Here is a 23,639-nt window from a genome sequence, read left to right as displayed (position 1 = left end):
ATAACCCAGCAGTTCTACGCCGAGGTACGTACCCTAGCTGGAAAGATGTGTAAGGATAAGTCTTGTTCTTAATGACCCAGAACTGGCAATGATCTAAATGTCCACAAACTGCAGAATGAATAAAACAACTGATGTTTTTTTCGCGAATGTTTTGTAGATAGTTTTGTATCCAGGACAATACCTGAATAAATACAATATTTCTCTCCATAGCCATCAAAGGGATGTGACACAGCGTAAAAAAAAATTAACAGACTACCAGCTAGAGGGAAGGCACATCAACATGGATGAGTCATAAAACGTTGAGCAAAAGAGTGCCTACTATATACCTTAGGAGTACACAGTGAGTAGGAAGGGCCTGTTTGGCTGGGTATAGGTGAGGGTTCTGGTGCTGACAATACTGGGTTTCTTTATTTGATTTAATACTATCTTTTAATCTCTATATGTGTTTATGTACGTCTTATTATATTTTACAGTTTAAAAATGTTATTTAAAAAAGGCAAGCAAGCAATTGGCTAATATCGATTGACTACCTGATATACACAATTCTGGAAGCAGAAAAGATTTTTGAAACCTAGTTTTTAAATTAAAACTTTAAACAAAGGGTAAAGCAAAAGATTTTCTTTGATAGTTATGGAGAGAGAAGTATTTATTCAGGTACCGTCCTGGATACAAAAATATCTATACAGCATTTCCTATCATTAAGGAGCTCACAACCTCACTGGTTATATGAAATACAAAGGAAGCAAATTAACAAGCATTACAAAATGTGATCATGCCTAAATGATCCACAGGAGAGGGACTCTGGGGCCCAACTACTGTAGTCTCTGTGACAAGTGTGAAAAGACTGCATTAGACGGTAGCAGAAGAATTAAAATATAATCGAGTTTGTAAACCAGGCTGTCTGTTTTTGTTTTTCTTATCATTCTACATGTTTGAGAAGAGCTAACATGCTTAACGTGTGCCAGGCACTGTTCATACATTCCCTTAATCTATCTCACAATGGCCTTCAAAGACTAGTGCTATTATTACTCCAACCTACAACGAAGAAACAGGCAGAGAGACCTGATAACTTGCTAAATGTCACTCCGCTAGTCAGTTTGAACGGTCAGCATTTAAATATCAATATCTTGCTTAGATGACCAATCAGAAAAGGCTCTGGCGGGGTGGCCTCGCCCGGAAGCCCGAAGGACTCCGCCCCACCCCATGTTTCCCTTCAGCCGAGTACCAGGGAAACATAGGAAGTGACGCAGTGCCCACACTTTCCATGGCCGCCGCTCCAGCGTGGGCAACTCGCGGAAGCTGAGAGGTGAGCTGGCGGAAGTGACGTTGTCAACGCGCGCCAGGAGTTCTGTAGGGTCGGAAAGGGTCGCCGTGGCGGGCGCCTGGGCTTCCTGCAGGTTAACTTCTTTTTCGCCTGCCGGTAGTAGTCTGTGCAGTGACTCCAGGTAACAGCCCTTTTAGCTTTTCTCTTCCCTGAGGATTCCTGCAGAAGCGACTACTGCATCGAGGCCCCGGGTCCATAGCGGGAAGAGGCGCGGAGTGTATGGGGAGGCCGCGCGGAGGCCGTTCCTCCCGCTCGTGCTGCTGCAGCTCCGGCCTGTACCGGCCGCGCATCCCGCTCGGTGCCCTCCTCTGCTGTGGCTCGAAAGCGGCTTCCCATTGTACGAGCGTGGGGTACGGGGGTGCCAGGAGGGGCCTGGTCAGGCCCGTCCTGCGCATCCAAGACCCAATGTCTTTAGGTCCTGCTGTTTCTCTTCTCGATATTGGAAGGCAGATTCACCCTGGCCTGTGCTCATCTGTTTTGCTACCAGCGGGGGTGGTTTTATGATAAAGTTTCGCTGGAGACTTGTTAACGTCCTATTAGAGGCGGGAGAGTTCAGGTACCGTAGAGCGTAAGATATAAATGCACACCACTTTATTGACAAGGCCTCCCTGTCTAGGCCCTGGACAGTGTGATTTTCTAATCTAAAACTCTAGGTAGGCATCTTTGAAAAGATCATGCTCTATTGAGTTGTGTAGGCACTAGGAGGCCATGCAGAATTAATATCAAGTTTGATACTTCAGCTACCAAAAGGACATACATTGTGCTAACAATCGTCTTTTCTAAGGGCAAGTTAGTGCAGTAATAACTGTGCGGCCTTAATGATACAGGTGAGGAAAGATGGTCAGTGTCATCACTGGGAGTGAGAGATGAGCTTGCAACAACAGTAACATTAGGCCTCAAACTAATTCCTCATATTTCTTCTGTAGACTTAGTTTGCAAAAAGGAGTCTGTAGCCACCAATTTCTGGGTAAATCTGTGGTCATATCAATGAGTGGTTTAAATTCTGCCCTCATTATGTCTTCTCTCAACTGTAGCAGCGACTCTTAAACCCATCTTCCAGCCTCCACTTTTATCTCTTGGAATGCATCCACACTCTTGCCAAAGCAAATCTACTCATAGTGCACTTCAAAACCTTGTCACTGCTCATATTGCTTATGTAATAATGACTTAAACTCCTGGTGGCATGACCCCACTTACATTTGCGGTTTCATTCCCTACAGAACGCTCCATACTGTGATGTTAAGTTCACTCATTGCTTGCAAACTGCATGCTCTTTCAATTTTTGTCTTTGTGGTTGATCTTTCTTCTGCCTGAAGTGCTGATTTGTAAATTCCTACTTGCTTTGCGAGACCCAAGTCGGAGGGTCCCAGTTTTGTGATCATACTCTTCAGAACACTTGACAGTTATGTTGTCTTCTTTTCTGTAGCATGTCTGCCTTCATTCATGATCACGTACCACATGCCAGGCGCTATACTAAGTGTAGAGATTGCAAAGACGTATATGCTGATTTCTGTACTCAAGGGTTCTAGCACAGTGCATGTCTGCTGTTATAGCACTTGAGTTTTATAGGGATTATTTGCATACCCTTCAAACTGACCTCTTTGATGGCTGGGAATATATATCGTCTTTATTTTTATATTTGCAGCACTTCTATTGTTATAATAGGATAACTGTCAAAAAGAGTACAGTTTTCTTATATTTCTGTTGTTTTCTGAAGCAGATTTTTTTTTTGTTGTTGTTGTCTATTTTCCATTGATGAATATGTAGGATATGCAGTCTTTGGTGTCCTTTGTCCTTTCAGAGTCACTGTTAGATTCTTCCATTCATCCCACAAATAGCTGAGTGCTTGCTTTGTACCATTACATGCTTGAGGTGCATATGTGCCTTTGACGTGTAACTTTGAGGAGTTCTCTTGTGGTGCAGTGGGTTAAGGAGCTGACATTGTCACTGCGGTGACTTTGGTTGCTGCTGTGGTCCCTGGCTTGGGAACTTCCACATGCCACAGATGCAGCCAAAAGCAAAACAAAGTAACAACAAAAAAAACCCTTAAAACTTTGAGACCTGTAAATTCTGTGTGAGAATATCACGTTAGATGATAATGTTTAAACTGAAACCTAATTAATAATAGCTAACATTTATTTATCTTGTGCTTACTATGTGATAACTAGATGCTGTTCTTGATGTTTTAATCAATCAGCCAATCCTGTTTCATTCCATCTGTTCTCAGCTCACCCCTGAGCAGGTTAGAAGTCCATCTGAATTAAAGTGAACAAAAGGTCTTTCAGCAGTCCCTAGGTTCTTTTGTCTAAAAGGAATTTCAAATATGTAGCCAGTAAAGAGATGATTTAAAGAAGGCCAGATACAGGCACAGTTTGTTTGTTTGTTTGTTTGTTTGTTTGTTTTGCTTTTTAGGGCTGAACCCCGAGGCATATGGAAGTTCCCAGGCTAGGAGTGGAATCAGAGCTACAGCTGCTGGCCTACACCACAGCCACAGTAATGCAGGAGCTGAGCTGCATCTGTGACCTACACCACAGCTCACGGCAACGCCAGATCCCCAGCCTACTGAGCGAGGCCAGGAATTGAACCCATATCCTCATGGATTTGTTACCACTGTGCCACAACAGGAACTCCCAGCCACAGTTTATATTTATGTGTTCTGGGGAGATAAAGTTATTGCATATAAAAACATGTTATTTATTTTTATGTCTGTGCAGCTTCTCTCACAGTGGTTAGTTGCTCAATAAATGATCATACTACAGTGTATTGGATCTAATTCAGTATTTATTAAACTTAATGCCCAAGACATTGTGAAGGACATAAAATTGAATGAAATACTTAAAAACTTGAACTTAGCCTAATAGTGCTGTGTGTGCAGTACATGATAAATGTTTCTGCTCAGATATGACAGTTTGCTGAGGAATTCATCTTCCCTAGGTGTTTATTCCCAAGTTTTTAATGCTGATAACATATCTTTTTTTTTTTTTTGGTCTTTTTGTCTTTTTAGGGCCACACCCGTGGCATATGGAGGTTCCCAGGCTAGGGGTCCAATCAGAGCTGTTGCCGCTGGCCTACGCCAGAGCCACAGCAACGCCAGATCTGAGCCGTGTCTGAGACCTACACCATAGCTCACAGCCCACGATCCTTAACCCACTGAGCAAGGCCAGGGATCGAACCCGTAACCTCATGGTTCCTAGTCAGATTCTTTTCTGCAACCAGGGGCACTTCCAACATACCTTAATTTTTAACATGATAAGATTAGGTAAACATAGAACGATTTTTGTTCAGTTGGCAGTTTTGCATGCAGTCACGGGAAATGTGGAAGGAGAAGGATTTCAGCTTTATAAGGTAAAAAGAAGTGTATTCCAAAAGAGCCTCATTGTATAACCATGAAACTGGTTTATCAGACTGTACAGCTTACTTGTATTCTTACACTAAACTTCAAACTTTGTTCAAAGCAGCATCACTCTTTCTTGCTGTGCATGAAGATAACCCAGGGAGTTGAGGACACTGCTGAGAAGAGTGTACTGGGGATGCTCCAGGAAAAGACTGAATGCTGAGGCGATTTCCAGTCCAAAAGTTTTTGATTTGCCAGGAAGAAAGTGAACATCATGGATCAGAACAATAGCCTTCCACCTTACGCTCAGGGCCTGGCTTCCCCTCAGGTAAGGGAACTGGAGGGAGGGTGCAGGTAGGGTAGATTCTCCCTTGCTAGAGACGTGTAAAGGGGAGAAAGGGGATTTAATGATCTACTATTGAAAATGGATTTTCATTTGTTAAGCCCCCTCATTTTGTTGAAAAGTTATATTAGGCTTTGTCTGTGTGTGTGTGTGTGTCTTTTTAGGGCTGCATCTGGAGGTTTCCAGGCTAGGGGTCAAATTGGAGCTATAGCTCCTGACCTACACCACAGCCACAGCAACACCAGATCCCAGCCACTTTTGTGACCTACACCATAGCTCACGGCAACACAGGATCCTTAACCCATTGAGCGAGGCCAGGGATTGAACCCACATTTTCATGGTTACTACCTGGGTTCATAACCCACTGAGCCACAATGGGAACTCCCTATCTACTTTAAAATTTTGAAAATAACTTCTATTGAGGTATAATTTGCATCCTTAAAAACACTATTCTAAGTGTATGTTTTGATAGTTGTATACACCTGTGTTACCCTAAAAATCCCTTCCTGCCTCTTTACAGTTGCTCCCCTAGCTCTAGGCAGCTACTGCTCTGCTTTTCAGAGTTAGATAGTTTAGCCTAGTCCAGAATATCATGCAAATGGAAGCGTTCCAACATGTGCTTTCTTGAGTCTGTCTTCTTTGCCCAACGTAACATTTGTATATCAGCAAATTCACTTTTATCTCCAAGAAGCATTCTGTTGTGTGGATGTACCACAGTTTGTCTGTCATCCAGATGTTTTCAGGTTGGGGCCTTTGTGAAAACATAGGTGCTGTGCCTTTGTGTATGATCTTCGTGTCTACTGTTTATTTCTCTTGGGCAAATACTCAGGAGTGGGATTGCTAGGTCATTGTGTAAGTGTATGTGTACAAGAAGGTGCCAAGCATGTTCTAAAGTTCCACCATCAGTGTATGAGAGTTCTAGTTGCTCCACGTCCTTAGCAACACTTGGGTTTTTTTTTTTTTTTTTTCCCTTACTTTTAGCCATTTCCAGTGGTTGCTTTTTAGTATTTCTTTGTGGTTTTAATTTACACTTTCCTGTTGGCCTGTGTTTATTAGCTATTTATGTATATTCATTTTTTTTGTTTTTTTTTTTCCCTTACTTTTAGCCATTTCCAGTGGTTGCTTTTTAGTATTTCTTTGTGGTTTTAATTTACACTTTCCTGTTGGCCTGTGTTTATTAGCTATTTATGTGTATTCATTTGTAAAATGTCCTTCACATCTTTGCCCATTCTTTATTGGTCTCTTTATCTTTTATTGACTTATGATTATTCTTTATATGTTCTTTCTCAGGTATGTGTATGGTAGATGTTTTCTCCTGGTCTGTGGCTTAATTTTTATTTTTATTTATTCATTTGTTTGTTTTTTCTTTTTAGGGCCTCACCTGTGGCATATTCAAGTTCCCAGGCTAGGGGTCGAATTGGACCTGTAGCTGCCAGCCTGTGCCACAGTCACAGCAACACCAGATCCATCCGAGCCACATCTGCGACCTGCACCACAGCTCATGGCAACGCTGGATTCTTAACCCTCTGAGTGACGCCAGGGATCAAACCTGAATCCTCATGGGTACGTGGTCAGGCTCTTAACCTTCTGAGCCACAATGGGAACTCCCAATTTTTCGTTTTCTTAATGGTATCTTTCAAAGAGTAGAAGTTCCCAATTTTTCTGTAGTTCATTCATCAGTTTTACTTCATGGTTAGTGCATTTGTGTCCTAGGAAATCATTGCCTATCCAAGGCCTTAAGGATTTTCTCCTAATAGTTTTAGCTTTCGTCTGTGATCCATAGCAAAGGCAGTCTTTTCAAAACATTAGTCTTAGCCTTTTAGAACTAATGTAGACTAAATTTTTTTCCATCCAATGTTTTTGTAGAAATAAGTAATAAATGCAATAGAATAATACCTCTACTGTTAAGACTGCAGAATATATTTGATTCTCCTCTCATATTCTTCTGCCAATATGTTGGTGAGACAATTTAACAGAAATGTCTTAGATTTTTCTTTTTTTCTTTTTTGCTTTTTAGGGCCACACCCACAGCATATGGAGGTTCCCAGGCTAGGGGTTGAATCCGAGCTACAGCTGCCGGCCTACACCACAGCAACACAGGATCTGAACCATGTCTGCCACCTATACCACAGATCATAGCAACGCCAGATCCTTAACCCACTGAGCAAGGCCAGGGGTTGGACCTACAACCTCATGGTTTCTAGTTAGATTTGTTTCCCCTGCGCCATGATGGGAACTCCGAAATGTCTTAGACATTTTTAATTTTTACTTTCTGCTAAATAAAGTGGTGGAAGTAGGAAAAGATTGTGACTTTTTTGGGTTTGCATCCATTTGAGCGTATAATAAAAACTATAGATTCCTCCATGCAAAATTGTTAAATGTAATTTTAAGAGGTTGAGACAGCCATTGCAAGGTCTGCCAGCTCCACGGACTCCATGGATTTTGGTATCATGAGAAAGCCTCGGACTGGGTCTTAGGAAAACTCAGTTGTAATCTTGACGCATCTACTATTGAGATCTGTGGCACTGGGCAAGTCACTTAACTTCTCTTGGTGTCAGTTTTCTTGTCTTCGATGTGGGAGGAACAGCGTCTCTTTTCCCTTTCCCAAAGGGCTGCTGTGAAACTCAAGCAGACAAATGTGACAATGTCTGGAAAAGTTCAGAAGCGTTGTAGAAAAGTGAATTGATGTTATGCTGATAGATGCACTGGATTTTGTTGACTTAAACTTCAGAGAGAGCAAATGATCAACCCTTTTGGATAATATTCTAATACTTGTGGTTATGGTTGTTAGCACTTCCGTGTTTTCTTGGTACTCGTCGTCATGTTGAATGTGTTCGTTGGCTACGTCTAGGATAACATCTACTTTACCATCCGAGCTAGGACACGTACTTTGGGGGTGAAATGGGCTCCTACCCAGGTGGTGTGTTAGAATAACAGTTTAAACAAGGGTCTGCGGTCACTTCTATCAACTCCCTTATTCTTTCTAACAATCTTAGAGCATTGTTATCCTCGGCGATGCCTGAAGAGTTAAGCAACTTCCTCACATTCTCACATGTTATAAGTAGCAGAGGTGGATTTCACACCCAGGTCTGCTTCTACGTCCTAAGCTCTTACCTACTCTACTGTGTTGAAGAAGGAAGTGATGTGTCTAGGAAGAGCAGGTTCCTCCCTGTTAATGGTTAATACCCCGTTCAAACTTGGAGGGTGTCTGTCTTTTTGCATCTCATCTGCTCTTCTGCCAGCCAAGCCCCACAAACCCTTGACTGGTGTCAAGTCTAAACCACTGTTGTAACTTTCCACAGGGTGCCATGACTCCTGGAATCCCAATCTTTAGTCCAATGATGCCTTATGGCACAGGACTGACTCCACAGCCTATTCAAAACACCAACAGTCTATCCATTTTGGAGGAGCAGCAAAGGCAGCAGCAGCAGCAGCAACAGCAGCAACAGCAGCAGCAGCAGCAACAGCAGCAGCAGCAGCAGCAGCAGCAGCAACAGCAGCAGGCAACAGTGGCAGCCGTCCAGCAGTCGACGTCCCAGCAGGCGACCCAGGCGGCCTCGGGCCAGACGCCACAGCTCTTCCACTCACAGACTCTTACGACTGCACCCTTGCCTGGCACCACTCCCCTGTATCCCTCCCCCATGACCCCCATGACCCCCATCACCCCTGCCACGCCAGCATCGGAGAGCTCTGGGATTGTGCCACAGCTGCAGTGAGTACTTGTCATGTGTCCTTTCTCTTGCCCTGGAGGGGTCCCTTGCAGCTGTGCTGCTGCTCTTTTTTTCAGGTGGATTAATGTATTTAAGTGTACGGTCATGTATCAAAATTTGCTTTATGTCTCACTTGAGAAAGGGAAGTAGAATGTCTAGTGAGTCAGTGTTCTCAGTAAAAGGCTCTCAGAACATATTCAGAAATTTAGTAGCTTGTGCTTATATGCTTGGAGCATTGATGTCCAATTTGAATGTTGTTATTGTTGTAGGCATTTCTCTGTAGCTGCATTACCAAGTCACGCGTTATGCAGTCTCCTTCCCTTGTGATGCCGTGAGTCTTTGGGAAGGTTGATCACTTAGTCAGAATCGTTGCAGTTCATAGTGGTCCTTGTTTATTTCCTCATTGGTTGTTGTAAGGGCTGTGTGTAAAGTTTTGAAGAGCTGTGTCCTTCCTAGAAGCTGAAGATGGCTGTTGTTGCCCTCAACAGATTTTTCTACCTAATCGAAGTGGTTCCTATATGTAACAGAATTGTGGGGTAGGGAGATGGGTAGGGAAAATTTCTCCTTCTTGAAAAATATTCTCATATGTCTGTCAGTGAGAAGTATATAGTTTTGCCTTTAGGGAGCTTACAGCCAAATTGAAGGGTTATTTGCAATAATTATGTCACCCACTTTTCTTGTTAAGTCATTCCTGATCATTTTTAGAACTAAGTAATGTTTAATCATGGATCCTGATTGATATCCAGAGAGCTAATCATTTTTTTACTTATTTGTTTTTCTATTTTTGCCACCCTGTGGCGTATAGTTTCCAGGCCAGGGATCAGATCCAAGCTGCAGTTTTGCCGTACACTGCAGCTGGGGCAATGCAAGATCTTTAACCCACTGTGCTGGGCGGGTATCGAACTTTCATCCCAGCGCTCCAGAGGTGCTGCCAATCCCATGGTACCACAGCAGGAACTCCCAGAGACCTGAGTCTTGCCTTGGGTATTTGATCTGATGCAATTTAAAAAACAAAATAATTTTAGAGTTCCCGTTGTGACTCAGCAGGTTAAGAACCTGACTAGTATACATGAAGATGCGGGTTCAGTCCCTGGCCTTGCTCAGTGGATTAAGGATCTGTCATTGCCGCAGGCTGCTGTGTAGGTTGCAGATGCAGCTCAGATCTGGTGTTGCTGTGGCTGTAGTGTAGGCTGGCAGCTGTGGCTCCAATTTGGCCCCCAGCCAGGGAATTTCCATATGCCAGGGCTATAGCCCTAGAAAGTCAAAAACAAACAAAAAAACTCCAAAATTATTTTACTGATTTTAGAAGGAGAGGCACTTGTTAGTTCATTTTTATAAACACCATTCCCAATTGTCTTGCACACTTACTTGGCTTCTTTGGGTATTTAAGTTTGCACCTTTATTTCTTTTTTTTTTAGTTTTATTGAGATATAGTTAACTTACAAGGCTGTGATCATTCAAGCTGCACAACTAAGTGACCCAGCCATACATGTACACACATCCATTCTCTCTCAGATTCTTTTCCTGCATAGATTATCACAGAATACTGGGCAGAGCTCTGTGCTATGCAGTAGGCCCATGTTGGCCAATTTGTTCCATGTACCTCAATATGCATATGCCAATCCCAAACCTCCATACCTGTCACCCCCCGTCCCCCCCCTTTGGGTTATAACCATAAGTTTTTCAAAATCTGTGAGTCTGTTTCTGTTCTGCAAATAAGTTCATTTATATCCCTCTTTTTTAGATTCCACATGTAAGTGATGTGTTTGTCTTTCATTGTGTGACTAACTTCACTTATTATGATAGTTTCTAGGTCCATCCCTGTTGCTGCAAATGGCATTATTTCATTCCTTTTTATGGCTAAGTAATATTCCATTGTATATATGTACCACGTCTTCTTTATTCATTCCTCTGTTAATGGACATTTGGATTGCTTCCACATCTTGGCTATTGTAAATAGTGCTGCAGCGAACACTGGGGTGCACATATTTTTTTGAATTATAGTTTTCTCTGGATAGATTCCCAGGAGTGGGATTACTGGATTGTATGGTAGTTCTGTTTTTAGTTTTTTTTTTTCTTTGCTGGATTTTTTTTTCTCCTCTTTCTTTCTTTCTTTCTCTGTGTGTGTGTGTGTGTGTGTGTGTGTTTGCCATTTCTTGGGCTGCTCCTGCGGCATATGGAGGTTCCCAGGCTAGGGGTCTAATCGGAGCTGTAGCTGCCAGCCTATGCCAGAGCCACAGCAACGTGGGATCCGAGCCGCGTCTGTGACCTACACCACAGCTCACGGCAACGCTGGATCATCAACCCACTGAGCAAGGGCAGGGACTGAACCCGCAATCTCATGGTTTCTAGTTGGATTTGTTAACCACTGCGCCACGACGGGAACTCCTGTTTTTAGTTTTTTGAGGAACCTCCGTACTGCTTTCCATGGTGGTTGTACGGATTTACATTCCCACCAACAGTGTAAGAGGGTTTCCTTTTCTCCACACCCTCTCCAGAATTTATTATTTGTAGACTTTTTGATGACGGCAATTCTGGCTGGTGTAAGATGGTACCTCATAGTAGTTTTGATTTGGATTTCTCTAATAATTACTGATGTTGAGCGTCATTTTATTTTTTGGGGGGCATCTGTATGTCTTCTTTGGAGAGATGTCTATTCAGATCTTCTGCCTGTTTTTTTCTTTTTAAACTAGGTTGTTTGTTTTTTTAATATTGAGCTGCAGGAAGTATTTGTATATTTTGGAGATTAATCATTTGTCAGTTGCTTCATTTGCAGATATTTTCCTCACATTCTTTGTCAGTCGCTTCATTTGCAGATATATTTCCTCACATTTCCTCACATGGGTTGTCTTTGAGACGCTCCCAGAAAACTGTTAGAGCTCATCAGTGACTTTGGTGAAGTTGCAGGATACAAAGTTAATACACAGAAATCAACTGCATCTCTATATACCAACAATGAAAGTTCGGAAAGAAAAATTATGGAACCAGTCCCATTTACCATTGCATCAAAAAGAATAAAATACCTAGCATAAACTCACCTAACGAGATAAAAGACCTTTACTATGAAAACTATGAGATGCTAATGAAAGAAATCAAAGATGACACAAACAGATGGAAAGATATACCATGCTCTTGGACTGGAAGAATCAGTGTTGTCACAATGACTGTACTACCCAAGGCAATCTGCAGATTCAGTGCAGTCCCTATCAAATTACCAATGGCATTTTTCACAGAACTCGAACACAGTATTTTAAGATTTGTTTGGAAACACAAAAGACCCTGAATAGCTAAAGCAATCCTGAGAAAGAAAAATGGAGCTCTCTTCTTTTGAGAGAAGCCAGAAAGTCATTCCTACATATTTTATTTATAAAAAGTGTTTTGGAGGATTAGGGTGGTAGTGATGCTATTTCAGAGCTCATGGATGAGTTGAATTAGTAAAAGGAAAGACTAGGCTTGGCTCTGGAAAGAGGCAAACTCAAATCCCAACTCTGCCTATCTCTTAGGAGCCATGTGTATGTGGAGCCCATGCCCCCTCCCCCTTAAGTCTCAACTTCATCTGAAAATGGGGATATTAATAGTTATTATGTCACAGTGCATTGTAAGTATCAAGTGAGATAATCTCTCTAAAGTATTTGCCATGGTGTGTGGTACCTGTACAATTAAATGTCAGCAATTTAAAAATTTTTTAATTTAAAGAATTAAGGTAGTTTAAACTAATTCAATGAAATTAAATTCTAGTGAAAGAATCTGATTTCTAGATAATCATCTGTTACTAGACATTAAAAATAATCATGTTTTCTTTTCACATTTTTTGCAGAAATATTGTATCCACAGTGAATCTTGGTTGTAAACTTGACCTAAAGACCATTGCACTTCGTGCCCGAAATGCTGAATATAATCCCAAGGTCAGAACATTTTAATGTATTTCAAACTATAATAATATAGGTATTTTCTTCTAAAGGTCTTTGGATCAAAAAGAGTATGTTGTGTAAGTCTGTCCGTACCAACAAAACAGGATTTAAAGCAAAATTGGAGCATTTTTATTGAATAACTGCTGAGTAAAACACTCTAGGAATATAGGAGTATACAAGGTAAATTTTTATATACCCATTATAATGGGAATCATGTGAAGTTAGAAAACAAAATATGTAGTTTGATTCCATTTGTGTTTTGAAAACTGTATAGAATAGACTGCCATGCTACGTGGAATTTACTTCAAGGTGATACATTTGGAGAATTAAGAAAGGGCATATGGGAGTTCCCATCGTGGTGCAGTAGAAACAAATTCGACTAGGAACCATGAGGTTGCAGGTTTGATCCCTGGCCCCATTCAGTGGGTTAGGGATCCGGCATTGCCGAGAGTTGTGTAGGTTGCAGACACAGCTCAGATTTCACGTTGCTGTGGCTGTGGTGTAGGCTGGCAGCTACAGCTCCGATTGGACCCCTAGCCTGGGAACCTCCATATGTTGCGGGTGCGGCCCTAAAAAGCCAAAAAAACAACAACAAAAAAAGGGCATATGGGTGATACAAGATTAGCCAAGAATTGCTAATTACTAAAGTTGGATAGTAACTACGAGGAAGTTAATTATAATATATTTTCTTACCTTTGTATAACCATCGAGTTTTTTATAATGAAATGATTAGGGCAGAAACACCTATGCGTTTTCTGATTTTAAGAGAGCATCCTTATGCATGTTAAGGCTTTTGTCCCTGCATTAGTAGGAAACTTACTTATTAAAAAAAAATAGTAGGAGTTCCTGTCATGGCTCAGCAGTAATGAACCCGACTAGTATCCATGAGGACATAGGTTTGATCCCTGGCCTTGCTCAGTGGGTTAAGGATCTGATGTTGCAGTGAGCTATGGTATAGGTGGCAGATGTGGCTCGGATCTGGCATTGCTATTGCTATGGTGTAGGTTGGCAACTGCATCTCCAGTTTGACCCCTAGCCTGGGAACTTCCATATGCCGAGGGTGTGACCCTAAACAAACAAAAAGAAGGAAAAAAAAAAAAAGTAAACACTTGGATTCAGAAATGAGTGGACATTTTTAGAGGGCCAGGCTGAAACCAGGCACCTGAGTCTAGAGGATAATCCGAATGAAGAGCCATGGAGTTCCTGTCGTGGCGCAGCAGAAAAGAATCCAACTAGGAATCATGAGGTTGCGGGGTTTCTTCCGTGGCCTCACTCAGAAGAAAAAACACTATTTTTGGGCATCAGGATATGGATGCAATGAATAACTTCCCCAGTTTGTATGTACTCAGAATCCAACTGGATATGGGTCCTTCCTGAAAACTGGTCTCAAATTTATTAAAAGGCCTCCTGTAAGTGATAACTCCTAAAAATACAGCTTCCTTCCTTCTGAAATGCTTTCTTCTAGGCAGTTTGAAGGCTGACCTCCATTGGTGTCTTTTCCATCTTACTGTCTGCTGCTTGCCTTTTGTGTAGAGATATGTGGGTGGTGATTTCTCACTCATACGGGACATTGGTTGGGCATCAAGGATATGAGATGGTGGAGACTGTTGTGGGGAACCAGGCCAGTCCTCATAGGTCTTTCAGAAACAGTTTCATAGGGTAAGAATTTGTGGGATCTGGAGGTCATCAGAGCTAAAACTTTAGGCCAAGGAAAATAAACTCTTTGGAAACCTGGTCTGGCTTTGCCTTGGCCTTTTTTTTTTTTGCTTTTTAGGGTCGCACTTGCAGCATATGGAGGTTCCTAGGCTAGGGGTCAAATCAGAGCTATAGCCGCTGGCCTACGCCATAGCTATAGCAATGCAGGATCCAAGCCACGTCTGCAACCTACACCACAGCTCACAGCAACACTAGATCCTTAACCCACTGAGCAAGGCCGGGGATCAAACCTGTGTCCTCATGAATGCTGGTCAGGTTCGTTAACCACTGAGCCATGGCAGGAACTCCTGCTCTGGCCTTTTAAGAAAGGGAAGCTTCAGTGACTTACTATTATTAGGCATATTTAAACTCTTTGATTTGAGCACTGAATGAAACCCAGGTGGATCTCAGAACCCTGGCCCCCATTGTAGCTTTCCTGGCTTGTGAAACCTGAAGACACAGTATTAGCAACCCGTTAAACTTCTCAAGTAAGGTAACCCCGTGTGTAAAGTCTGAATCTGTGTCCATATTTGTCCTTGTCTGTGTGTGTGTGTGTGTGTGTGTGTGTGTGTGTGTGTGATGGTTGCTTTTTGTTCTGTGTGCACATGTGTAGGTGGTAATGTTTGAGGAGGATTTTGAGTGATACCAAGCCATTCCGAGATATGTAAAATAGAACAAAGAGAAAGGATGATGACTAAGTTGCTACTCCCCCCCACCTGAAAAACAGTTTACGTTTGTTGGATCAGAAGTGGCTAAACCTAGTAAGAATTGCTGTTTGCATGAGTTAGGGAAGCCACTTTCTTTGGAATGGATTATAATCTTACAATTAATATTTCCTTCAGATAGCTGATTTCCTTTAATAAGTCATTAATTTATTTTACACAAACCCAGATGCTTATCGGCTAATATTCATTCAGAAACCTCTAGTAAGATGACTATCCTAGTAGAATGAGCTGTGGGTAACGAAATATTTTATAACACCGTTTAGAAATTTACTGTGTCATTATAAAGTATACATTGATTATTTCAAATATATGTCAGTATTGATTGACCATTAGGATTTATCATCAGAGCAAAGAATTAGTCAGAATGAGGCAGGCTTAGATTTATTTTGGTAGTCAGGAGGTTTTTGTTTATTTATTTTTTTTTAAGGGAAGGGAAGTAAAGTCATTGGGTTTAGCCTGGAACGGTATTTGACAGTTATGTGGGAAATTGACAAAAGTCTTTTATGGGCATGTGCTAAGTTGGATAATAAGTATTAGCTGTGGGTTTAGAAAACTGTTAAGTTTCTAAAACTCTTAAAACATCCTCTCTTTTATGTACAAGTTAGAAAAATGTAGCCTAGGTAGAGATACCTAAAGTCAGAGTTGCTGTAATAACTGGCTAAGAAAGTGGCTCATTGAGCTAATGAGACTTCTTGGTCAGCTTGGTTGAACAAATTAAAATATAGAGAACATCAAATATGCGTATTTATTTTAAAACCTCTTCCTTTTCCAGTGAGGGAATAAATCTTTATGGCCATTTAGGAAACCACATAGATACTTAGATATAGAAAAGTTCTATTATTTGGAATTTAGAGTGAGAATTTTAAAAAGAAAAAGATTTGTCAGAATTATTGAATTTTTTTCATTATTTAAAATATTGTTACCTTTGACTTTAAAATATATCCACATCTTTTTTTTTTTTTTTTGGTCTTTTTTGTCTTTTTGCTATTTCTTGGGCCGCTCCTGCGGCATATGGAGGTTCCCAGGCTAGGGGTCCAATCGGAGCAGCAGCCACCGGCCTACGCCAGAGCCATAGCAACACGGGATCCGAGCCGCGTCTGCAACTTACACCACAGCTCATGGCAACGCCGGATCGTTAACCCACTGAGCAAGGGCAGGGACCAAACCCGCAACCTCATGGTTCCTAGTCGGATTCGTTAACCACTGCGCCACGACGGGAACTCCTATATCCACATCTTAAGAACAATGCATGTATGATGGTGAGTTCATGATATTAATAAGCTGTTTCCTTAATAAGGAAGTAAAATATATTTTTTATTAACGATTGTACCTGGTATAGTCTAACCATTTGTATTCTTTATTATCATTAGCCAAAGCAATCCAGGTGGTTTCCTCCAGACACAAGGAAAACTAGAAGGCATATAACCAAGAAATGTCTAGTTGTCTGTCCATGGGTACACATTATATATTTCCTTTAGGGCCATTTAAAGTGGCAAAGTAAACATGTATATTAACATTATCCTTTCACCAATTATTACTTTTTTTTTCTTTTTTTCTTTTTTTTTGGTCTTTTTGCATTTTCTAGGGCTGCTCCTGCAGCACATAGAGATTCCCAGGTTAGGGGTCTAATCGGAGCTGTAGCCACCAGCCTTCGCCAGGGCCACAGCAACACGGGATCTGAGCCGCGTCTGCGACCTACACCACAGCTCACGGCTATGCCAGATCCTTAACCCACTGAGCAAGGCCAGGGATCAAACTCGCAACCTCATGGTTCCCAGTCGGATTCGTTAACCACTGCGCCATGACGGGAACTCCTCCTTTTTTTTTCTTAAGAAATTATCTAAATAATAAATTTTGTTGAAGTGTTTGTCTAGGATTTCAAGGTAACGGCCTAGAAGTCACCATCTAACCACTGTGGCAAATCCGTATGAGTAACGTTAGAAAAAGTAATCTTTTGTCTATCATTTTTAATTTTATTAAGTTGAATACATAATTTTACAATTTTATAGTCTCTAATGACTAATTGGTTAATTATCTAGCCAATGAAACTAGTAGAGGGAGTTTAGGAAATGCAGAATAATTAGGTATTTCCTAGGACTTGTGTAAATTAGAATATGACGGTAGCATTTTTTCATGGTTGTAAAATCAGAGGGAAGGCATATAGCTGTTGTATTTTTTGTTTTTTGTTTTTTTTTTTTAATGGCTACACCCACAGCATGTGGAAGTGTCCCTGGTTCCTGGTTTCTGGGCCAGGGATTGAATCCAAGCCACAGCTGCAGCAACACCAGATCCTTTAACCCACCGCACTGGGCTGGTGATTGAACTCTGACCTACACAGCAACCCAAGCTGCTGCAGTTGGAGTCTTAATCCACTGTGTCGCAGCAGGAATTCCCATATAGCAGTTTTTAAAATAGTTAAAACTATCCATTTTGTCAGTCATTTTGATGAGACATATTTTATGAATTTTTTTGTATGTAACTAAATATCTGATATTAATACTTTAGAGTTGTTTGAAAGTAATTTTTTGCTTTATATCATGTAACCTAGTAACTGAAGCCATTGCATATATATAAATGGCAGTACATTAATACTGTTTCTGAGAGCCCATTGGAAACAGGAGGTCACTTCACTATCTGTTGGTATGCTTGTAATCTGATTTATTAGTTCCTTCTGGAGGTTGAAAAGGGTTTTCAGTTGATTTGCCTAAAAAAATCATTAATAAAATTTACAGTTAAAGAAAATTTTTGTAACTTTCTGTCTTCACTTGTTGGAATGTGTGTGAAAGAACACACAGATCTTGGTCCAGCTGCCCTAGTAGCCACAGTTTACTTGTTGGCTCCCTGTCCAAGAGTACACGTGCCACATGGCCATGGAAGGGAATCCTGTATAGAAACAATGACAGGTACCTGGGTGACTGTCATTGTCTAATTCTCCTGACAGAATCAGCAGTCTGAGTGACTCATTAACCGTTGTTTCTGACTGTTTCAGCGATTTGCTGCTGTAATCATGAGAATAAGAGAACCCCGGACCACCGCACTGATATTCAGCTCTGGGAAAATGGTGTGCACGGGAGCCAAGAGGTGGGTCTAGAAGGGTTCATTGTCCTAGTCTGTGCGTTAGGAAAGAAACGGCTGTATATCCTGGTTTCTAGGTATTAGGTTACTACTGTGATACATTGTCATTGTTGCTTTCTGTTAACGTGGTTGATTTTCATCACTGCAGACAGCAGTAACTTCATTTTCTTAAAATCAGGCATGAGTAAGGATGTGTGTTACCATCTGATTTCCATATAGTTGAGCGTGATTATGTGCTTAATTTTTGTCATCTCTCACCCCTGCTCTTGAGAGCTTTTGTTGATGATGTTGTTATTGCTTTCATTCTGCTTTTATTTTGTAAGCCCTGCACTCACTCATCGCTGTACCCGAATATGAGGTAAGGAGTGGTAAAGAAAGACTAGACATAAAAGAGGAATTAGCATGTGCATTCTTCAAATATAAACGTCATCAGTATTTTCCTATTAAAATGAAGCTTGTTTTCATCTCAGTAGAAATCTGTGGCTAAAATACAACAATAGTAATGATAATGGTGAGGCTATTGTACTTCACATCTATAAAATCTTATATCAATAATTTGGTGACGATTCCTTTGGGTAGGCCTACGTTTTCTGTCAGAGACACAGGAATACTTTATAAATAAAATTGTTAATGTCTGTTGATCTTTTTTCATTGGAAGAGGGTGACCAGTTTACCTTTTGAAAAAAAACTTTCCTAATTTGGGCTTTTTTTTTTCCTTTTTAGGGCTGTACCCATGGCATATGAAAGTTCCTGTGCTAAGGGTTGATCAGAGCTGCAGCTGCCAGCTTACGCTTCAGCAACACCAGATCCAGTTGTATCTGTGGCCTGTGCCACAGCTTGGGGCAGCACCAGATCCTTAACCCACTGAGTGAGGCCAGGGATTGAACCTGCATCCTCCTGGATACTAGTTGGGTTCTTAACCTGCTGAGCCACAATGGGAACTCCTGGGCTTTTTATAAGTTATACGTTAAATAATTATTTTAGCTGTCTTTGAGTATGAATATCTCACTTTTTCTTTCCTTAGTGAAGAACAGTCCAGACTAGCAGCAAGAAAATATGCCAGGGTTGTACAGAAGTTGGGTTTTCCAGCTAAATTCTTGGACTTCAAGATTCAGAACATGGTGGGGAGCTGTGATGTGAAGTTCCCTATAAGGTTAGAAGGCCTTGTGCTTACCCATCAACAGTTCAGTAGGTAAGTCTGAAATGGATTGTGATTGCTTTTGGCAGCAATTAATTTATAACCTATTTAAACACTGTTCATGATTTTTAAAAAACATGCAAAATAATTAGTATATGAAATCAAATTATTTTGGTTTTTTTGGTCTTTTCAGGACCATAGCAGTGGCATATGGAAGTTTCCGGGCCAGGGGTCAAATCAGAGCTGCAACTGCCAACCTCCACCACAGCCACAGCAGTGCCAGGTCCCAGCTGTGTCTGTGATTTACATCGCAGCTCAGGGCAAAACCAGATCCTTAACCCACTGAGCAGGGCCAGGGATCGAACCTGAATCCTCACTGATACAGTTTTGTTACCACTGAGCCACCATAGGAACTCCCAAATGATTCACATACAGATGTTTTACTACTGAAATTTCTCCCTGATTCCTACCATTCTCACTGGTCTTCTACTTCTTAATGATACCCCAGACTCCCCTTTACTAGGATGAAATTGGTTCGCCTTCTGTATGTTTCATCGTTTCATCGCTCAATGAATACATTTTAAATGCATGAATTAGAAGTTCCCGTTATGGTGGATATGACATTTCTTTCTCTTTGTTTTCCCTGCTGCTCTCCTGGTGAAGACTTTAAAGGCAGGCTTGCCCATCTCTGCAGACCCTGCTTGCAGCATGCGCCTGGCTTGCTGTGCCCTTAATTGCACCAGGGCCTTTGCACATCCCGCTTTTATGCCTGGTGCTCTTGTTTCACTCTTCACCTAGGAAACTCCCACCGGCATTTCATGTATCCATCCAGGCATCTTTTCTTCAGAGAAGCCTGTCTTGAATTTTTCACTGGGCTAAACACACACACACCTAACTATTTTCAGTCTCTCTAACTAACAAAATGAGATGACTAGGATTAGAAAAAAACATACCAGTAGTGCATTTGGTCTGACAACACAGGGAAAGGTTCATTGTCTAACCAGTATCTTTTCTATCACTTTTGGTTAAGTCGCCTGACCTAGGTTAACACTTTGAGGATATTTCAGTTTAAGGAGATGAGATGTGAATGATTAGAAGGTAAACTGTGTGACTGTCATATCTTAGACATAAGTAATTCATCAGGCTCTTGTAAATCAGTGTACTTCACTTGTCCAGAGTGAAACTTGATGAGGGTCAGAGACTACAGAACATATTTATAAAGCTCTTGTTCTTATTTCTGGAAATTCAGATTCATTAGAAGTAAGAGTTAGTTGGCCTTCAGGTGCCAATTACAAGTCAGCTTCCCTGGCCTTAAGTACTGTCTTCTGTGATGCTACTTCAAGAACTGGGCCTCACCTCCTCGTTTGCTGTTTACCCAGTGTTTTCCCTTGTTCAGGTCATTTTTTTTTTTCTAAAGGCATGAGCAGCTCTTAATTTCTAAACTGTTTTTGCCATTTTCCTTCTAGTTATGAGCCAGAGTTGTTTCCTGGTTTAATCTACAGAATGATCAAACCGAGAATTGTCCTCCTTATTTTTGTCTCTGGAAAAGTTGTATTAACAGGTAAGTTGTAATAGGAAATAGTGTCTAACCCTAAGTTTTGAAAGGTTCAAGAATGGCATTTTCTCAGTGCTAAGAAGTAATATTACAGTGTTGGGACAGTTGGCTACTGACCTGTATAGAAGCTTTGCCCCTTTATTCCCTCCCCCGACCCTAACACTCTGGGAAGCATACACAGAATGGGTAGCTGAGGGAAGTCAGACCACAGTCCTGTGGTTCCTTCAGCTGAAGCATGACCTTGGTGGGGACGGGAGAAGTGAGCATGACAGATGGCGTTTTAAGTTGTCTAAAATTTTGGAGGTTCATCAGCATTATCATTTCAAGGCAACAAAGGATGATGCTTCAGAAGAGCTTGGTCATAGGCAACAATGGGGAGAGTAAGAATCAGCTTCTCGCTGCTGCCATGCTGGCTTCTGACCTGGTGCAGGGCCAGCACTGGTCACATGGGCAGACTGTAGGGAAGGTAGCTGGAGTCACCTGGGATGCTGCTCTCGTAATTGTTTTTAAAAGCCAGTGTAAGAAAAGACCACTTCCGTCGTACGTTTTACCGCCTTCATCTGTCAGCCTTACTGGGTATGGAGAGAATCGTGCTTGTGGTTTTGTGAAGAAATGCCATTTCAGACTCTGTCCTCTACTCCAACTTGTCTCCATAGGTGCTAAAGTCAGAGCAGAAATTTACGAAGCGTTTGAGAACATCTACCCTATCCTAAAGGGTTTCAGGAAGACGACGTAATGGCCGTCATGTACTCCTGCCTCCCCCACCACTTGTTTTTTTTAGAACAAATCAGTTTTTGGTACATTTAATGGTGGTGTTGTGGACGGCCCTGTGTGGTGCAAGGATGGATGTTCGGTTTAGGTTGCAGCACCAGGTGAAGCTCCTGCACGCGAACCCCACAGGGGTGCCCGTTTCTGCACAGAGAACTCCGGAGCGTTCCTGTAAGTTGCTCGTACTGTGCTGCTATTCGGGCAGCGCTGCCCGGTTAATTTATATTTAGATTTTAAACACTTACTGCTGTTGACAAGTTGGTTTAAGGGACAAAACATTAAGTGTTAAAGCCACCTCAACAATTGATTGGACTTTTTTGTTTAATTTCTTCCCCATAAACCACATTTTTTATATTTCTACCAGAAAAGTAAAAATCTTTTTTAAAAGTATTGTTTTCTAATTTGTAACTCCCAGGGGTTATTTTTGTGCCAGACACATTCCGCGTTTTCAGTATTGCAGGACAGAATAGAAATGTATTAATGAAAACAAATGGCTGTACATATTTTTCTTCCTTCAGAGTACTCTGTACAATAAATGCTGTTTATAAAAGTGTTAGATGTTATAAATGAAACCTTGTAAGATTCATGTGATCATACTGTTTAAAAAAGTTGTATTTTAGATATAATGCCTGAAACCATTTCAGTGTGTCTGCTGCTTGTTGTTTCAGTCAGCATTTCATTGTATGTTGCAATGCAAATGACCTGCCTGAAAACTGGAAGCTGCTCATGGAACACGTATTTGTTACTATGTCCCATATATTGAGCACCTCCCAGTTCCCAAATACATTGCCTGAATTCTCACAAGACCTGCGGTTAGGTTTTGTTCCTCTTTCACAAGTGAGGCAAGGTAGGTCCCATCTGAGGATCTGGCCAAGGTTACATAGCAGGTAAGGGGCAAACACAGGCTCTAGGCCAGAGGCCTTCAGTGTTAGAGCTGGGACAGTCCATAGACTGGTGAGGGGTGTAAGCTCTTGAGTTTCGTTGTTTGGGTCCATGTTTTTAACTGTAAAACTGTTTTTTCAAACAACAGCTCAGAGGCACACAGCCAGTGAGGGAAGGGTCTTCCTCCCTCTCCCTTTTACCAGTTTCTCCAGGTGAATCTCCAGATGGGCGGGTATCTCCCCAGCCCCCTCCTATTCAGATTCTTCCCTTTGGGGGGCTTTTGATACCATATTGGGAAAATATAGTAAAGCATATGTTCATTTTTATAGCTTCCTTTTCTTTAGTCAATATTTCATATTGTTGTGTCTCTCAGTAGCCATAGGCTGTATCACCAGTTTTGACTGATACTCACCAATTCAGCATTCCCAGCTTCAAGACTGAAACACCATTCTCTCTCTCTTTGAAAGCTGTATTGAAGTACAGCCTAGTAAATGTGTCGGGAACTCCAAACTGCAGTTCCATGACAGACAAACTGCCATGACATGGAATTTGACGTGTCACATTATCTCTCACACACCTTCATGTACTTAACCGTTTCCTCAGTTATGACCGTTTGTTATCCGCAGTGCTGCAGAGAGCCAACACCCTCACCTTTGTGCTGGTGGATTAGTACAGGCATGTCTGTGATAACATTCCTAGGAGAGGAACCACTGTACAAAGGACATCTGCACATTCTGTTGTGGTAGCTCCACAACAGAAGCTCTTACAGCCCAGGGAACAGAGGTATGGAGGGCCCTTTTCTTGCACTTCTCATCATTAGCAAGGTCAACAGCGTATGAATTGGAGAGACATCTATTCCAGTATCACCTCCTTTCCAAGAAAGAATTGCCTCCCCATGTGTAGGTCTTTCCTTCAGGTTCTTCAGTAAAGTTTCATAACTTTTTTCATGTTTACATTTCATAAAAGCTAATTCCTGAGTGTTTTGTAGTTTCTACTAATGGAATTTTTATAACACTGTAAAACTATTGTTGATATATCTATGTCTAAGCAGTCACTTCACTGAATTTTTAAACTTCGTGGTAAGATGCAACACACACAGGAAACCTAACAAACGTGTAGGATAATGTATTATTCATAGGCAGACACCCCAGCTATCACTACCCTGAACCTCACCAGCCA

At 41.4% G+C, this 23,639-nt stretch overlaps 1 protein-coding gene across 3 annotated transcripts; it reads left to right on the top strand.

Moving 5' to 3' along the window:
- The first annotated feature begins 1,326 nt into the window (after positions 1-1,326).
- Positions 1,327-22,382, top strand: TBP (TATA-box binding protein). Of its 3 annotated transcripts, XM_047769673.1 has the most exons (9): positions 1,327-1,445; positions 4,610-4,669; positions 4,783-4,986; positions 8,304-8,713; positions 12,529-12,616; positions 18,032-18,123; positions 19,142-19,309; positions 20,722-20,816; positions 21,467-22,382. In XM_047769673.1, the coding sequence occupies exons 3-9, from the start codon at positions 4,933-4,935 to the stop codon at positions 21,544-21,546; spliced, it is 987 nt and encodes a 328-aa protein (XP_047625629.1). In that variant the 5' UTR covers positions 1,327-1,445; positions 4,610-4,669; positions 4,783-4,932; the 3' UTR covers positions 21,547-22,382. The 3 variants fall into 3 exon arrangements, with proteins under 3 accessions (XP_047625629.1, XP_047625627.1, XP_047625628.1); XM_047769671.1 differs by lacking the exon at positions 4,610-4,669; XM_047769672.1 differs by lacking the exon at positions 4,610-4,669 and having other exon boundaries at positions 4,780-4,986.
- The last annotated feature ends 1,257 nt before the right edge of the window (positions 22,383-23,639 follow it).

The sequence above is a fragment of the Phacochoerus africanus genome, chromosome 2, assembly GCF_016906955.1.
Source record: "Phacochoerus africanus isolate WHEZ1 chromosome 2, ROS_Pafr_v1, whole genome shotgun sequence".
Lineage (NCBI taxonomy): Eukaryota > Metazoa > Chordata > Mammalia > Artiodactyla > Suidae > Phacochoerus > Phacochoerus africanus.
The sequence above is the reverse complement of the archived record's forward strand: the minus strand, read 5'-3'. Positions and strand labels throughout refer to the sequence as shown.

Coding starts and splice junctions, on each gene's coding strand:
- TBP (XM_047769671.1), top strand. CDS start 4,933: ATGGATCAGAACAATAGCCTTCCACCTTACGCTCAGGGCCTGGCTTCC. Junction 4,987..8,303: donor AGGGCCTGGCTTCCCCTCAG/GTAAGGGAACTG, acceptor AACTTTCCACAG/GGTGCCATGACTCCTGGAAT. Junction 20,817..21,466: donor TGGAAAAGTTGTATTAACAG/GTAAGTTGTAAT, acceptor TTGTCTCCATAG/GTGCTAAAGTCAGAGCAGAA.